The sequence below is a fragment of the Anser cygnoides genome, chromosome 32, assembly GCF_040182565.1.
Source record: "Anser cygnoides isolate HZ-2024a breed goose chromosome 32, Taihu_goose_T2T_genome, whole genome shotgun sequence".
In the NCBI taxonomy this organism is placed as follows: domain Eukaryota; kingdom Metazoa; phylum Chordata; class Aves; order Anseriformes; family Anatidae; genus Anser; species Anser cygnoides.
In genome coordinates this window covers 2,423,075-2,439,466 of record NC_089904.1, presented here as the reverse complement: position 1 = coordinate 2,439,466, position 16,392 = coordinate 2,423,075, and the positions used below count along the sequence as shown (strand labels likewise).

The 16,392-nt window shown below is 68.5% G+C and overlaps 2 protein-coding genes across 4 annotated transcripts; both read right to left on the bottom strand.

Moving 5' to 3' along the window:
* Positions 1 to 292: 292 nt before the first annotated feature.
* On the bottom strand, positions 293 to 8,336 carry AAAS (aladin WD repeat nucleoporin). 3 transcript variants are annotated; one of them, XM_048056009.2, is made up of 19 exons: positions 8,109 to 8,331; positions 7,389 to 7,523; positions 7,165 to 7,292; positions 6,715 to 6,773; positions 6,477 to 6,568; positions 6,122 to 6,168; positions 5,560 to 5,658; positions 5,096 to 5,296; positions 4,727 to 4,870; positions 4,325 to 4,445; positions 3,794 to 3,918; positions 3,473 to 3,533; positions 3,229 to 3,319; positions 2,600 to 2,693; positions 2,399 to 2,466; positions 1,317 to 1,398; positions 900 to 984; positions 539 to 675; positions 293 to 417 (listed from the first exon to the last, which is right to left on the bottom strand). In XM_048056009.2, the coding sequence occupies exons 2-19, from the start codon at positions 7,509 to 7,511 to the stop codon at positions 396 to 398; spliced, it is 1,779 nt and encodes a 592-aa protein (XP_047911966.2). In that variant the 5' UTR covers positions 7,512 to 7,523; positions 8,109 to 8,331; the 3' UTR covers positions 293 to 395. The 3 variants fall into 3 exon arrangements, with proteins under 3 accessions (XP_047911966.2, XP_047911967.2, XP_047911968.2); XM_048056010.2 differs by lacking the exon at positions 5,096 to 5,296 and having other exon boundaries at positions 8,109 to 8,314; XM_048056011.2 differs by lacking the exons at positions 293 to 417; positions 539 to 675; positions 900 to 984 and adding an exon at positions 991 to 1,111 and having other exon boundaries at positions 8,109 to 8,336.
* A 2,714-nt stretch (positions 8,337 to 11,050) lies between these two features.
* SP7 (Sp7 transcription factor) lies at positions 11,051 to 15,910 on the bottom strand. The gene is made up of 2 exons (XM_066985536.1): positions 15,627 to 15,910; positions 11,051 to 12,531 (listed from the first exon to the last, which is right to left on the bottom strand). The coding sequence occupies exon 2, from the start codon at positions 12,463 to 12,465 to the stop codon at positions 11,461 to 11,463; it is 1,005 nt and encodes a 334-aa protein (XP_066841637.1). The 5' UTR covers positions 12,466 to 12,531; positions 15,627 to 15,910; the 3' UTR covers positions 11,051 to 11,460.
* Between the last annotated feature and the right edge of the window lie 482 nt (positions 15,911 to 16,392).

Sequence of the window (16,392 nt, the reverse complement as noted above, 5' to 3'; positions counted from 1 at the left end):
GGACCCCTCCAGCCCTGGGGGCAGCCCTTGTTTAACCCCAAAGCAAAGCCCAGCCCCCCCCCCGTACAGCACCGAGAGCACCCAAACCCTGCGGCGGGTGCCTTCAACCTGCTTTAATTATTAATTAAGGCACAGAGCGGGGCCGGCCGGGCGCAGGCTCCCCTCCGGCCCCACGGAGCACCAAAACCAAACCCAGGCGGGCGCAGCTCCAGGAGCACGCTCCCCGCCACGCTTCCGAGGAAAATCCAACGCTGCTTTTGCGCGAGGAAAAAAGCGAGGCGCGGAGAAGGCAAGGGGGGGAGGAAGAGTCACCTTTAATCCGAACAGCGCCGGCCCCCCCCCGCGCCGCCCACCCCGTCGGGCGGCTGCGGGGACCCGCAGCGGCTGGCACGAAGTCACTCGAGCCCCCGTCGGGTCCTGGGAGGTGGGGGGAAGAAGGACCCGCAGCTGAGCGCAGGGAGGCAGCGGAGGGAACGTCCCAGCACCAACTTTTGGGGAAGGGGAGCTGCGGGGGGGGGGGGAACACGGCGGGGCTCACAGCTCCGAGAAGAGCGGCTGCTCCCGCACGCTGGCGCTGGGCATGGCCACGACGGGGCTGCGGCTGGGGCTGGCGCGGGGGACGCGGGCGCTCACGAAGAAGAAGGGGACGTGGCTGATCTTCCCCGTGGACCAGCACTGGAAGGAGACGCGAGGAGGTCAGCGCCACCGTCCCGCACCCACCCTGGAGCGACGGGATGAGGCCCGGCGCTCCCTGGGACCCAGGCGAGGGCGCCTTCCTCGCCCTCCGCCCATGCGGGGACATTTTGGGGATGCTTTTAACCCCGCGCTGCAGCCCCTGCGTTTCTCACGGAGGTACAGGGAGCCGCAGGAGGCGCTGCCCAACGCCCAGCCCCACTCACCACGGTCAGGAGGGCGCCCTTCTGGAAGCAGGGGTGGAAGGCGATGAGCTGGGGCCGCGCGTCCTGCTCGCCCCGCAGGAATCCGCTGCCAGGGGAGGAAAAGCCGCGGTCAGCGTCCCCACGGGGCCGGCGCCACCGCCCCCGTGCTGCAGGACGGCTCCGGGTCACACCAGCGACACGCAGCCCGGGGTTAAGGGACGTCTCTGGCTGCGCTGCGGGCAAGGGCAACCCCAAAGAAAGGGTTTTTGAGGGTAACGTGGCCAAAACGGGAGCAATTCTGGGGGAAATCGGGGCGCCGGAAGAGGAGCGCAGGACGGCAGCGTCTTCCCCCTCTTCCCCACCACGTCCCACGGGTGGGCAGCAGCCAGGCAGCCCCCGGCGCCGCAGGAGGTTCCCCCCCCACCGGGCGCTACGCACCAGGGCAGGAGCTCGAAGACGGGGCTGTTGCGGGTACGAAACACGGCGACGACCGTCTGGCTGCCGGGGGAGTCGGGATTCCCTGCGGGAGGGCAGGAGAAGCGGCCGTGAGGATTCCCCGGGTCCCAGGGGCGCGCCGGTGCCGGGCTGGGGACAGCAAAACTGGGCTGGCCACGGGGGGCGGCCAGAGGCAGCCGGGCGCTGCGGAGCACGGGGCAGGGGGAAAGCCGGCTGCGGAGCTCATCTCCTTCGCGCTGAGGCAAGCAGGAGCCCAGGACGGCGCTTTCAAAGCCCCTTCAGTGATCGTAAAGGACAGCCCCGAGGCCCTCAGGCAGGCAAATTCGGTGGAGCAGGGTTTGGGCGCCAGCTGAGGCGGCTCCTTTCGAAACACCCCAGCCTTCCAGGGGCGATGCGGGGGCCCCGTCCCTCGAACGCAGCGGTTATTTTCCACCCCACCGGTTCCTGCACCCAGAGCCTTGCAGGACCTACGCCTGCGGGCACAGAGGACTGGGGGGGGGCAGCCAGCTGCGGGAGTCCTGGGACCCTCCAAGGTTTTCCCCCCTGGTTTCTTCCCCACCCAGCTTGAAGCAGGACTAAATAAAAGCGGCCGAGCTCGGGCCCAGCGGTTCTGACACAGCTCAGGCGCTCTCCCCGCCGGCAGCTCGCGTCCCCAGCGCTGCGTTTCGGGGCTCTTTCAAAGGTCTGCTTTGTCTCGGGGCGGCGCTCACCCCGGCTGCAGCCAGGAGGGCCTGAATGCCTCGATTATCCCCGGGGCCGCTCCTCCGACGGAGCCAAGAGGCCCGGTGGGGCTCGAGGCGCAGTGTGGGCGCTGCGGGAACACGGAGAGCTCGCGGCAGGGGTGGGCGAGGGGACTGATCCTGCTGGGAGCGAGGAGGGGACGGAGCTCCCTCGCCAGGGGACGCAGGGGAGCAAAGTCCCGGTGGGGAAGGAAGGGGAGAGGGTGGGCGCTGCCTTGCTGGCCCCTTGCCCCTCTGGGGTTCATCCCCAGCCTGCTAGAATGGGGATTTTTGGGGTGAAATCGGCGAGGATGAGCCCGCGCCGGGGCGGCACCTCGCCGTTACCTCTGATGATCGCCGCCAGCCGCTCGCCGGTGGGGTCCCACACCATGGAGTGCACTTCTCCCCCGATCCTGGAACCCGCAGGAGCACGGTGAGCCCCCAGCCAACGGCCCCCACGCCGGGGGCTGCTGGCAAGGGGGGCACAAACCCCCTCCGCCCCCCCCCCAAGCGTTGTGCTGGGGGAACAGGCACAGGCAGACCCACCTCTCCTCCCCATAGAGCGTCTCGAAGGTGGTCTCCGACAGGTCTGCCACGATGGAAGCTGTTTTCGAGCCCCCCACTTGCCCCTGCATCTCCCCTGAAAGAAAAAGTCCCAAAGAGCCCGCTCGCGACTGGCTTCCCGTTCCAATCACCGCCCTAAATCACACTCCTCGTTCCAGCACGACACCCAATTTCTGTTTCCTACAGCAGCTGCGTAGGAACCCCACTGCTGTCCCCGCAGCATCTGCCTGTGTTCGGGGCGGCGGACAGGGAAGGCTTTTCCCTCGACAAGCGTGAGGAGCAGCTGCCTTCGTGGAAAAAAGCCACGTGAGCTGGGCACTGGCATTGTAAAAGCTTCCCTGCAAACTGTGACTGTAAGGTCGCAACTTGAAGCAAGGAGCGACAAAAAGGGGGAAAAATTTGACACCAAGCTGCGTTTTGAGAGCCCCCAGGAACCTGCTTCTTCCCCACCCTTGTCCTGGCTTTGCACCCAGCAGGCTGGGAACCTTACCCAACGAGCAAAAAGCCTTTGTGGCCAACCCCAGCCAGGGCTGAAAGCAAGGCAACGCCTCAGGGACCCAGCGCTGGCTCTTGGAGAGCGTCGCGGCGCCGGCTGGCTCGGGCAGACTCACCCCTGTACTCGGAGAAGGACAAGGAGTAGATGACGGACTCGCCCAGCACCGTGAAGAGCAGCCGGCTGCCGTCGGGACTCCAGCACCCCGTCTGCAGGGCACAGAGGCACGTTAGCGCCCGCCGCCAGGGCTGGGGGAGCTGGCAGCTCGCGAGCGCCTTTCTGGAGCCAGCCGGACGCGGGGAGGGTTACCGAAACACCCCGCGCGGCTGGGAAACGCCCGCTGGCGGCCGACGCCGTCCTACCTGGCAGCGCCCTTTGATCGTGGGCCACCTCTCGCACGTCCACATCTGAGCCTCCCACACTCTGGAAGAGAAGCAGGCCGACGTGAGCATGACAGACTACGGGGACCTGCCCCGCTTCTGCCTCTCTGAGAGGAGCCCGAGACACCAGACCCAATTAACCGCCAATTTACCCCCCCCCCAGCATCGGTCACGGGGGGAACGGGAGCAGCTAGGACACAAACAAGCCCCTTTATTTAGGGGCAAACGAGAATGGTAACGAGGGCTGAGAGAGAAGAGCTCACGGGGGCAGCAGGGAGGGGAGGAGCAGGACCAGGAGCTCACCTGAACACCGCCGAGGGGGTGGCCGCCAGCACCTTGCTGCCATCGGGTGACCAAGCCAAGAAGGTGACACCGCCGCCCCCAAACCACTGCAGCTGGACGCAGTTCTCCGTGGACACGTCCCACACCTGGAGGGGGGGCACAGCAGGGCTGGGAGGGTAGCCGGATACTGCACGGGAGGCTGCGCAGCCCCACACCCGCCGGGACGGCTCCTGACATCAGCCAGAGCCGAAATGGGACGCTGCGAAGGGCTGCGAACGGATCGGGGAACGCGGTCTGATGCTTTCAGAGCTGAGTGCCCCAAATTCAGGTGCTCAACCACCCCCTGAGGAAACCCAAGTTCAAATTCAGGACCTAAACCTCCCTCTGAGGAAACCCCGTCCGTCCCCAGCGGCCGCACAGCCTCCGAGGTGGCCCAGCGGTGGGCTGGCAGCTCCAGACCCCGACCGAACGAAGCTCCCCATGACCAAACGAAGCCCCCCCCATGACCAAACGAAGCCCCCCCCATGACCAAACGAAGCCCCCCCGGCTCACCAGCATGGCCGTGTCCACCGGCGAAGCTGAGAGCAGCAGCCCCCCGCTGGGGGCCCACGCCAGGCTGGTGACGGGGCTGTGACCGGGGTAGGAGAGCACCTGGGCGCAGCCGGACGAGGGCCTGGAGGGAAGGAAAGGAGGAAAAAAAAAAATAAACCCAGCTGCTGGCGCCGCAGCCCGAAGCCTGGCACCCCAAAGCCTGGCACCCCAAAGCCTGGCACCCCAAAGCCTGGCACCCCAAAGCCTGGCACCCCAAAGCCTGGCACCCCAAAGCCTGGCACCCCAAAGCCTGGCACCCCAAAGCCTGGCACCGCGTTCTCCCCGGCAGGACGACGCCGGCCTGGTTTAACCCCGAGCCAACCGAAAGGGGCCGGCGGCAACCCCCCGGGGGGGGGCTGGCACCTGGTGGAGAGGGAGGTGGGGTCCAGGTGCCACACCAGGACGCAGCTCTGGCAGGCGACGGCGAGGATGGAGGCGCACAGCGGCTTCCAGGCCACGGCGGCCACGTTCCTCTGCAGGCGGTGCTTCAGCGAGGGGATGGTGGCGCTGAGGAGGAGGAGGAGAGCGTGATGAAGGGCAAGCGGGGGGGGGATCGGAGCGCTCACACCGCCCGGGGGGCCGTCTCCCAGGGTCCTCTCTCCAGCTCTGACCGCAGTGGGGTGCCTAAAAGCCTACGGTGAGGGTGCCCCGCTGTGACCTGCTTCCTTCGGGAGGGGGGGGGACAGAGGGGACCCCAGCCAGGTGACACCGGTGCAGCGAGCCGGAGCACACCTCACGTGGTTAAGCGCCAAGCCCCGTGCTCCCCACAGCCCCGGCCCGGGGTGAGCTCTGGCACTTGCGGGCTTGAAATCCCAGCTGGGGGAGAGCGGCTCAGCGGGGAAGCGCTGGGGGGGCCGCAGAAGGAGCCGGGAGAGTCGTCTCTTAAGGAGGGCTTTACACGCCTGCTGAGACACGCCAGGGGGGCAGGGAGACCTGGAGGAGAAAGGAGGCTGGAGGACACCCGGGAGGCTGCTCCGCCTGCCCACGCGCTGCAGGGAGGGGAAGGAAACCAGAGCTCGAGGCTGGAGATCCTGGGAGGCGCCCTGGGGGAGCTCCTGCAAAGCTCTCGGGGACGGACGGTGCCAACGGGAGCGGAGCTTGGGCACCCGCGGGGACGGGGGCGCTGGAGGAGCCCGGGGAACGTGCTGGAGGTGGCTTCGGGAGGGTGGGACGGGGGCAGGCAGCAGCCTCCTCACCTGCTGGAGTTGTACACCCGGACGGAGTCATCCAGAAGCGCCACCGCGAACTTGCTGGTGTGCGGGTGCCAGGCGAAGGCGCGCACGGTGCAGCCGGTCCTGCGGGGACGGACGGGGCAGGGCGAGCGGTGGCAGCGGCCCAACGGCCCCACAGCCCCGCCGCCACCACTCCGCAGCGCCCCGAGGCCAACAAAGGCAGCTCCCAAAAAGTCACCGCTGAAATAAACCCAACCCTTCCCTTTCGCCGCTCGGCAGGGTCACTTTCTCTGCTAAATTCCCGGTTCTGGCAATTATTCGCAGGCCCTGCCAAGGAGCTGGTTAACGAACAGGCAGCAGCTGTCGTTTGGGGGAATTTTCCGTGCCCTGGTTACGTTCGGTGCTGCTTCTACATGCGCGCAGCACCGGGGGCACGCTCTGCCTCCTGCCAAAGTACCCAAACGGAGCAGCGCAGGACGTTCCCCCAGCCTCCCCTCACTGGGAGCACAGAAAATCGGGCTGACCCCGTTCTCCAGGCGGGGCCGTGCCTGCCGAGGGGGCGATGCGCGCACAGCTCAGGACTCACCAGTCGACCGCCTGGGAGAAGGCAGCGATCATGTCTTCGCTGGTCAGCTTCAGGGCGAGGGGCAGACGGGGAGAAAAGTTAGCCCGGAGCTGGCAGCAAATCCCTTCCCAGCCCCCCCAGCTCCACATCGCTCCCTCTGGAGCACTTTGCTGCCCCAACACCCCTCCGGCACCCGTTGATCTCCCTTTACGGGAGGAAACGGGCGGTGTTTTTAGCTGCCCACCAGCAGGTTGAACATTTCGCTGTGTTTTCAGCCAGAAAGCCCCCACCCGTCCCCCAAAGCAGCCCCCGGAGCGGGGACGTGGCACCGTGTTATCCCCGGTTCCCCCCCGCGCTCCCCAAAGAAACAACTCACCGAGAGGTGGGGGAAGAGGGAGCCGTGCAGGGAGGAGAGCCAGCGGCACACGGCCAGAGCAGAGCTCGAGGCCGTCTTCAACCACTGCAGACCTGCAGAGGGCACGGGGCTGTGGCGCTCCGGCACGGAAGGGGCCAAGAGGCAGGGACGGGCACAACGGGACGGCCACCGGGGGAGCGAAGCGGGGCCTGGCGAGCTCCCGGGAGACATCCCGGCCCCGCCAGCAGCCCGCACTCACCCTCCTCCTCCTCGGCGCTGGCGATCTCCTTGAGCAGCCCGCACAGCCCCGCGTCCCGCCTGCGGCGGAAAGCCGGGTGAGCCTCCCCCGAGCGCGGCCGCGGGGACACGTCCCCGTCCCAAACCTGCTCCCGGGGCATCTCCCCGTGCCTGCTGCGAGGCCCTGAGCCCCCCGGGACCTGCCCCAGCTGCGCCGAGCTCCCTTTCACACCACGAGCCCCCAGTTTATAGCGAGCTGGGGATTCGCCCCCCCTGCATGGAAAAGCCCCAGAGCAGGGCGCAGCCTCCAGAAAAAGGAGCCTCCAGGTGGCGTTTAATGGGGCTGGGGGCGGTCACCAGCTGAAAAGGTGGCATGGGGCTGTACCCCCCAGGGCTGTAACCCCTGGAGCCATACCCCCCCAGGGCCCCGCTCCCCTAGGGCTGTAACCCCCCCGGGGGTGCCGGCACTCACCAAGCGTTGATGCACCTCTTCCAGAGAGCCTCGCGGTGGTGGATGAAGGCCGGCCGGGTGCCGTGCTCCAGCCGGCCGGGCGCTTTCAGGCCGTCCTTGGGCAGGCTGAGGGTGGGCAGCTCCGCCAGCTGCGGGCACAGGCCGGGCACCGTGAGCGGGGCCGGGGCATGGCGGGGGCCGCGGGCGGCCCACCCAAGGTGGGGGGGGGGGGGGGGGGGTCTCACCTGGCTCTGGAAGGCGAGCGGCAGCGGCTCGCAGAGGCGGCCGCACACCAGGACGTTGTTGAGCTCGTACAGCGTGGCCATGCCCGGGGGCGGCGGCGGGGGGAAGAGCCCCAGGGAGCACATCCTGCGCCGGGCCTGCGGGGAGAGGAGCGACCGGTCCCGGTCCTGGTCCCAGCCTGGGTCCCCGGTCCCCAGCCCTGTCCCTTCCCCGGTCCCAGTCTCGGTCCCGGGTCCCCGGCCCTGCCCCTGCCCCTTCCCCGGTGCCGGTCCCGGTCCCCAGCCCTGTCCCTTCCCCGTCCTCAGTCTCCACTCCCCGGCCCCGGCCCGGTACCGTCCCCGTTCCCATTCCCGGTCCCGCTCTTGCCCCTTCCCCGGTCCCGGCCTTGGTCCCCCGGTGTCCCGCTCCCCGGCCCCATTCCCGGTTCCACTCCTGCCCCTTCCCCGGTGCCGGTGTCCCGGCCCCTGCCCTGCCCCTACCCCCACCCCGGTCCCGGCCCTTTCCCGGTCCCCTCGGCCCTGCCGTGTCCACAGTCTCCGGTCCCGGTCCCCTTGCCCCTTCCCCGGTTCCGGTCCCGGTCCCGGTTCCGATCCCCTGCCCCCGGCCCTGCCCGTCCACAGTCCCCGGTTCCCGGCCCCGGTCCCGGCCCTGCCCCTTCTCCGGCCCCGGCCCTTTCCCGGTACCAGGCCCTGCCCCGTTCGTGGGCCCCGGCCCGGCCCTACCGGTTCCCGTTCCCGCTCCGGTTCCTGCTCCAGCCGCCGCCGCCGGCTCCCCGCGAGGCCCAAACGGCGCCGCGCGCGCTCCCCGCGGGCGGTTGGGGGGGGGGGGGCCTTAAAGGGGCCGCGGCTCCTCGGCGGGTTCGGGGAGCACGGCGGGGCCGGCCCCGTGCTCCCGCCGGGTTCCCCTCCCGGATGTGTTTCTCCTCCCCAGACGAGCTCTGTGCGGGACGCTGGGGGCACCCCGCGCCGCGGCGGGAGCTGAGAAATATGGGGGGGACCGCTCGGGGAGGGCGTTGCCCCTTTAAGGGAGGCGGCGCGCCGCCGCGGGGGCGGGAAAGCGGCACGTGGGGGCCGGCGGCGGCGGCGCGCCCCCCGCACGTGGGGGCCTGAGTGGGGCCAGCACCACCACGGGCTGGGGTCCCCTGGGTGCCCGGGTCCCATGGGTGCCTGTATAGGAATACCCCCTTACTGGGGTCCCCCGGGTGCCCAGGTCCTAGGGGTGCCCATATGGGAACACCCCCCTGTAGGGGTCCTAGGGGTGCCCATATGGGAACACGCCCCCCATTGGGGTCACAGGGGTGCCCATATGGGAACACCCCCCCCCATTGGGGTCCCAGGGGTGCCCATATGGGAACACCCCCCCCCATGTAGGGGTCCCAGGGGTGCCCATATGGGAACACCCCCCCCTCTATTGGGGTCCCAGGGGTGCCCATGTCTTGTGGGTGTCTATATGGAAACACTCCCCTATTGGGGTGCCCTGGTCCCATTGGTGCCCATATGGCAATACTCTCTATTGGGGTCCCATGGGTGCCCAGGTCCCTGGGGTGCCCGTATGGGAATATCCCCTACTGCGGTCCCACAGGTGCCCATGTCCAGTGGGCTCCCATATGGGAACACCCCCTATGGGGATCCCATGGGTGCCCATACGGGAACACCCCCTATTGGGGTCCCAGGGTTGCCTGCAACCCCCAGCACCGAGGTCCCACGGGTGCCGTGCACGCCCCGCTCCCCCCAGCCCAGCCCCTCCGGCTTGGAGCGCTCCCAGCTCCTCTTCATGGGCTCTCATTTTCCTTCCCTCCCGTTTTCGGCTCGCTTTTATTATATTTATCTCTGTGTTTGCCTTAGCGGCCGCAGAAGTTATTTTAATTTTTTCAGGATATTAAATAAACGCTCTGGCGGAGGGGGCTGCGGCGGGAGGCCCTGCATTCCTCACCCGTTACGGAGCGAGCGGGGTTTGATAGGAGACAACGATTTGGACGGCGCCGATCGCTGGAAGACATCAGAGCCACCGCAGGGCTGGCGTGGCCTCGCGGCTTCCCTTCGCTGGGACGCGGCGGCGGGAGCCGAGCCCCCCCCCCCCCAGAAAAAAAAAATCCACCCCACCCCACCCCAGGGGGTTCGGGAAACCTCGCGCCGCTGTGGGGGGCTCTGGGGGGGCTGTCGGAGCGGGGCGAGGGGGGGTTTGGGCTCCCCGTGGTTTGGGGAGGCTCCGGTCGGGGTTTGGCTCGGGGACGCAGCCGGATGCGCTCGGCGCCCGTTGGCACCGGCCCACCCACGGCGAGCAGCGTTTTGGGGGGAAAAACCCCTAAAAAAGCCAACTTGTGTCTAGAGGGGGAGCGGCGGTGGGGGGTCATCGTGCAAGCTGGCGCCCGCCATCCCAAATTCAAGGCCCGAGGAGGTGGCAGAGCCATCCTGGGGACGGCGTTGTCACCCGCCGCGGCACCGCGTCGCCCCGGCTGGGGACATCCCCGTGCCTCAGTTTCCCCTGGGCACCCCTGGGTCCCTTCCAGCCGCGGTGACTCAGCGCGCGGTGGCACACGTGGCCGGGGGTGGTGGCACCCGGGGCCCCGCCACGCTGGCACGGGGACCTGCCGCCGTCCCCGTGGGCGCTGGGACGGGAGGCGGCCGAGCACGAGGCCGCTTCCGCCTTCCTCTGCCTTTTTCCGTGGCTTTTTTGGGTTTTGCAGAAAAAAAAAAGAAAAAAAAAAAAAAAAGCCCCAAAATGGGGCTCGGTGCTTCAAAGCCCTGGCAGGAACCCAAGGCGCTGGGGTTGCTCGGTGAGGGGGGGGCGTGGGGGCGCTGCCAGCCCGCGGTGCCCAAAATCCGGGGGTCCTCGGCCACGTGTGGCCCCCAACGCGCCCCGGCGCTGTCACCACGTGTCCCCCGCCGGCTGTGGGGAAACTGAGGCACGGGGCTGGGCTGGGCTGAGCCCGGCAGGATGCTCGCGGGGATGTGCACGCGCGTGTTCCCCTGCACACGCGTGTGATTGTGTGCTCCCACGCATGGATGTCCCTGGGGTTGTTGGACACGGGGCTGGGGGCACGCGCGCGTGGGATGTGCCCGCGTGGTCACTGCAGGTGGGGGACCCCGGTGGGACCCCAAAAGCGGCTTGGGGCACGTGGGTGGTCCCTGAGCCTGGGGACATGGGGATGAAGGGACACGGGGACACGGGGACGTAGGGCTATGGGGGTGCAGGGACGTGGGGCAATAGGGACACGGGGTCACGGGGCTATGGGGACGTGGGACCGCAGGGTGCTGGGAACGGGGACATGCAAGGAATGGGGACATGGGGACAGTGGGACCCAGGGCCACGGGGCGATGGGGACACAGAGGGACGAGAGCACAGCGAGACGGGGCCGCCAGGACCCAGGGACAGGGGACAAGGGGACACAACCGGATTGTCCCCAGCACTGCTCACGCTGCGCTGCAGTGAGGGGACGCGGTGACGCCGAGCAGGGACATCCCGTGGGGGCTGGTGGCACTTTGTGGGGCTGGGTCCCCCCCGCACCCACGTCCCCGCGTGCCTCAGTTTCCCCCGGGGAAGGGACGAGGGCAGCACCCGGCGCAGGACAGGGGGGCACCGCGCTGCTGTCGCTCCTGGATAATCCCTTTATTGCTTTTATTTTTTTTTTTTTGGGGGGGGGGGGGGGGTAGCCAGCTAATGAGGGGGGGTACATCAGCGCCTAACGACCTGGGCGTGCTAACGAGGCGGAGGAGAAGGGGCAAACCCTGTCCCTGAGCTCTGTGCGGGGCCAAGACAGCCGGCGAGGCGAGAAAAGGGGAGGGGGGGGGGGGAGAGACAAAAAGGGGGCGCTCGCCTCGAAAATCCCCCCCCCGGCACGCGCCCCCCCCCAGCACTCGGCGAGCCCCCGCCCCGCGCCCCTCGCCATAATTTAAGACATAAATTATAATTTATAACGGGGAGCGGCTGCCGGCCCCGGGAGGGTGTAGGCTTGGCGGCGGGGGGGGGGGGGGAGCACCCCGAAATAAATATCCCCGGCGAGGAGGAAGAGGAAGGAGGAGGAAGAGGAGAAGGAGGCGGAGGAGGAAGAGGAGGAGGAGGAAGGCGCGGGGCTCAGATCTCCAGCAAGCTGCCGGCCTCGGGGCTGCCGGCGTCCTTGTCCGGCGAGGCGGCGGCGGGGCGGCGCGGGGAGCCGGGGGGCTGCTCGGCGGCCCCCACGGGCGCTTTGGGGGGGCCGGGCTCGGCGTGGGTCTTCTGGTGCTTGCTGAGGTGGTCGGAGCGGGTGAAGCGCTTGCTGCAGAGCAGGCAGGTGAACTTCTTCTCCCGCGTGTGGGTGCGCACGTGGCGCTCCAGCTCGTCGGAGCGGGTGAAGCGCTTGCCGCAGAAGAGCCAGTTGCAGACGAAGGGCCGCTCGCCCGTGTGCCAGCGCAGGTGGGCCTTCAGGTGCGACGCCTTGCCGTACACCTTGCCGCAGCCGGGGATGTGGCAGCTGTGCACCGGCTTCTTGCGCAGCGCCCCCCCCGCGCCCCCCAGCCGCTCCAGCTCCTGGCAGTTGGGGCAGTCGCAAGCCGCTCGCCCCCCCGGCGAGCCCCCTCCCCGAGGCCCTTTGCCCCCCGCTTCCCCCAAGCCGCTTTTGGGGACCGGGGTGGCGCCGGGTCCGCCGGCGTAGGGCGGGGGGTTGAGCGCCCCGAAATCGGAGCCGTAAGCGGGCAGGGGGGGGCTGAGGGCGGGCTGGCCCTGCAGGGAGCCCTGCAGCCCCTCGGCGCCCGCCGGCCCCCCCAGCCAGCCGCCGTTGGGGTGCACGTCCCACCAGGCCGGGGCCGCCGGCCCCGAGCCCCCCGGCAGCCCCCCGCCGATGCCGCCCTTGTACCAGGAGCCGTAGGGGTGCGGCATTTCCAGCGAGGGGTAGACACCCGGCAAGCAGTCGCCCGATGGGTGCCCCTTGGTCGCCACCACCACCGGGGCACCCAGCACCTCCTGGGTGCCGGCGGGCGCGGGGAAGGGGTGCCCGAAGGGGCCGTAGTCGGGACCGTAGGGACCGGGCGATGCCTGGGGGCTGGCGGAGGGCGAGAGCAGCCCCGGGCCGCTGGGGAAGGCGGCGGTGTAGGAGTCGCCCATGGCGGGGGCACCCAAGGGTGCTGGCGGAGGGGGCGGCCGTCAGCGGGGGCACGGGGCCATGGCGGTCTGCGGGAAGAGGGGAAAAAGGGGGTTAGAAGAGAGGGGAAGGGGGTGCTGGGGGGGTGTATGGTGATGGGGGGCGCCCAGGGCAGTGGGGCACCCAGTGCTGTGGGCACTTCGCACCACGGGCACCCAGCACCACCCAGCACCCACACCCCGACACCCAGCACCACGGGGACACCCACCACCCCCTTCCCCGCACCCCCCGTGCCTCAGTTTCCCCCCCAACACCCCCGCTGCGGGCACCCCCACCCCCCCCCCGAGCAGGGGCTTCTCCGAGGGCTCGTAGCAAGGCTGTGCCGGCAGCGGGGACCCCCGCAGCCCCCTCCCCGCCGCCTCCCCCCGCTCCCAATCTCGGCTCCTGCTGCCTTTATGGCCTTTTAATCGAATTACGCTGCGGCCTCCCCCCTCCTCGGCGACTTCCTCTGCTTTTATTCCCTCCCTGGCTTTCAGCTGCCGCTGCAGCCCCACGCCGCCGGGCTGAGACCGGGCGTCACGAGCTGCCCCCCGCCGCCAGCACCCCCGGCTTTTCCCTTTCTGTCTTTTTTTTTTTTTCCCCCTCCTTTCACCCACTTTGTGGCTTTTTCAGCTTTTCTTTTTTTTTTTTTATTTCTTCTTTTTTTTTTTTTTTATTCCTCCCCCTTCCCTCTTTGCCGCGGTTATTGCTCCTATTTTTAAGCCGGCCCCGGCCGCGGCCGCAGCGCGCTCCCGGCCCTCCAAGGATAACAAGGGCCAGGCCTGTGCCCCGGGAACGCTGCCCTGCCGCGAGAGCCGAGGTAATTAAAACCAGGGCGAGCGTCTAACGGAGGCACGCTTAAAATAGTGTAAACCTCCCATAAATCAGCTCCGCTTGCGCCGGGAAATTAGGAGCAGGGCCGGCGCCCCGGGGAGCCGCGGGCTGAGAACGGCGCGAGCTCGGTGCACGAGTGGCTGCTGCCGGGGCCGGTGGCTGCGGTGGCTTCGTGCCCCCCCCCCCGTGTCTGTGCCCTGTCCCGTGCTGGGGACCCCCATCCCCCGCTATCCTTCCCCCCCCCCCAAATCCAGGAGCAGACCCTGCCGTCGGGGTGGCCCCGGGCACCGGTTCCCCGTCCCTGGTCCCCAGGCTGCGGGTTTTGGTCCCCAATTCCTGGTCCCCGGAGTGTGGTCCCCAGTCCTCAGCCCCTTGTCCCCCAACTCCATTCCCTGGTCCCCAAGCCCAGGTCCCCAAACCCCGTCCCTGGTCCCCTGGTCCCCAACCCCTCGCTCCCAATCCTCGGTCCCCAGAGCGCAGCCCCTGTTCCCTGCCCCCAGTCCCTCCTCTCCCATCCTCGACCCCAGGTCCCCAAATCCCACTCCTGGTCCCCGATTTGTGCTCCCTTGTCCCCAGTCCCATGTCCCCAAACCCTAATCCCAGCTCCCCGAATCCCAATCCCAGCTTCCCCAAACCCCAATCCCTGGTCCCTTGTCCCCATTCCCTGGTTCCTCGTCCCCAACCCCGTGTCCCCAGCCCCCAGCCCCTGTCCCCACGGTGCCTTTGCCCCAGCCCCAACCTCAGTGGGTGGCCTGAGACCGGGACCCCCCTCGGCCCCTGCCTCAGTTTCCCCGTCCCCGCTGCTCCCGGCTCCTTCCAGCCTACGGCCACCAAACGTGGGGGTCCCCGGGGGCCACCCGTCACCCGGCCGGGCCCTGGCTCCCCCTGCTCGCACGGTGGAGCCGGCCCCCGGGAGGGGACAGCATGTGGCAGAGGTGGCACTTGGCACTGTCCCCTCGCCACCGCAGCCCTGTCCCCTCCCTGGGGACGGCAGCGACCCCGCTGCGGTGGGGGACACCGAGGTGGGCGCAGGGACAGCGGGAGGGAGGATCAGGCCCTGCGTGGGGAAGGGGGACACCGGGTCCCCGTCCCCTGCCGTGTGGGTGTCCCCGTCTCCTGGTCCCCACGGCTCCCAGGGACCGTGGTGGCTTCTGGTGCCAGCCCTGTGTCACCGCAGGGCCCCGGCTGTCCCAGGGTGGCCCCGCGCCAGGGGAAGACGTGGCCTCGTCACCGGGTCCAGGGTGCCACAGCCTTGGGGACAGACGTGTCCCCATTCCCAGGTCTGGGGCGCAACGGCCCTGGGGACAGACGTGTCCCCAACAGCAGGTCCCGGAGCACCGCGTCCCCCGCGAGCGCCCAGTGCTCCGTGGCCCAGTGCCACGGGACCCCGTTGTCCCCCTGGGTGCCATACCCGGGGGTCCTGGTGGCAGCAGGGAGAGGGATGGGGACACATCTGGAAACAACCCCAAATCCCAGGGCTGAAAACATCCTCAGAGACACCGAGCCCCGATGCCACCCATCCCAGGGGTCTCTGTCCTGTGGGGTCCCGTATCCCGTGGGGTTCCATATCCCGTGGGTTCCATATCCCATGGGTTTTGTACCCCAGGGGTCCTGTAACCTGTGGGTCCTATATCCCAGGGGTCCTATATCCCAGGGGTCCTATCTCCTGAGGGTCCTGTATCTTGGGGATCCCTATCCCAAGGGTCCCATATCCCAAGGTCCTACATCCCAGTGGTCCCACATCCTGAGGGTCCCATATCCTGGGGATCCCTATCCCAAGGGTCCCATATCCCAAGGGTCCCATGTCCCAGAGGTCCCGTATCCCAGGGGTCCTGTATCCCAGGGATCCTATCCCAAGGGTCCCGTACCCCAAGGGTCCCGTATCTCAGGGATTCCCTATCCAAGGCTCCCATATCCCAAGATCCCATATTCCAGGGTTCCCTATCCCGAGGGGTCCTGTACCCCAGGGGGGAGCTCCCCCATCCTGGGGGGTCCCTGTCCCCGAGGGTCCCCCTGCCAGGTCCTGCAGAGCTGCCCGGTGCGGGGCTGTCCCCACGTCCCAAGTCCCTACGTCCCCAAGTCCCCACGTCCCCACGTCCCAATGTCCCCATATCCCCATATCCCCATATCCCCATATCCCCATGTCCCAATGTCCCCAAGTCCCCAAGTCCCCACGTCCCCATATCCCCACGTCCCCCTGTCCCCACGTCCCCATGTCCCCATGTCCCCATGTCCCAATGTCCCCAAGCCCCCATATCTCAATGTCCCCGCGTCCCCACGTCCCCGTGTCCCCGTGTCCCCGCGTCCTTACCGCTCTCTGGGGCTGCGGCAGTGCCGGCTGCGGGGGTGCCGAGCTCGGGGTTCCCGGGAAAACGGGGAGGGGGCCACCGGGGGCGGGGGGGGGCGAGGTGCCGGCGACCCCGGGGGTGCCGGTGCCGGGGATCCCGGGGATGCCCGGGGGGGTGCCGGGGATGCCGAGGTCGGGGGTGCCGGCACCGGGGCTCCGGGGGCTCCGGGGGCTCCGGGGGCTCCGGGGGCTCCGGGGCTCCGGGTCCGGTGCAGGAGGCAGCGCCGCCGCCGCCCGCCCCCGCTGTGCCGCGGCTGTGCCGGGGCTGGGCCGGGCCGGGCCCGGGGCCGGGGCCGGGAGCCCTGCCCCGAACCGCCCCTCGGCCGGGGGGGGGCGGCGGGGGCCGGGGGGCCGGGGGCAGGGCGGGAGGGGAAGGGGAAGGAAATGGGAAGGGGAAATGGGAAGGGGAAGGGGAGAGGAGGGAAGGGGAGAGGGAAACGGGAGGGAGTTGGAGGGGGAGGAAGAGAGAAGAGAAGAGAAGAGAAGAGAAGAGAAGAGAAGAGAAGAGAAGAGAAGAGAAGAGAAGAGAAGAGAAGAAGAAGAGAAGAGAAGAGAAGAGAAGAGAAGAGAAGAAATATATAAAGAGAAAGAAGAAGAAGAAAAGGAAAGAAAAAGACAGAAAAAGAGCAAAAAGAGAAGGAGAAAGGGAAAGGGAAAGGGAAAGGGAAAGGGAAAGGGAAAGGGAAAGGGAAAAAGGAAAAGAAAAGGAAAAGGAAAAGGGAAAGGGAAA

Bases quoted from the DNA above. Each gene is read 5' to 3' on its own strand.
- AAAS (XM_048056009.2), bottom strand. From the start codon at position 7,511: ATGTGCTCCCTGGGGCTCTTCCCCCCGCCGCCGCCCCCGGGCATGGCC. The intron at 6,169-6,476 runs GTGAGTTGTTTC...CTCGCCCTGAAG, and splicing joins CCCTCTTCCCCCACCTCTCG to CTGACCAGCGAAGACATGAT. The intron at 3,534-3,793 runs GTGAGCTCCTGG...CTTCTCTTCCAG, and splicing joins ACCCCCTCGGCGGTGTTCAG to AGTGTGGGAGGCTCAGATGT.
- SP7 (XM_066985536.1), bottom strand. From the start codon at position 12,465: ATGGGCGACTCCTACACCGCCGCCTTCCCCAGCGGCCCGGGGCTGCTC.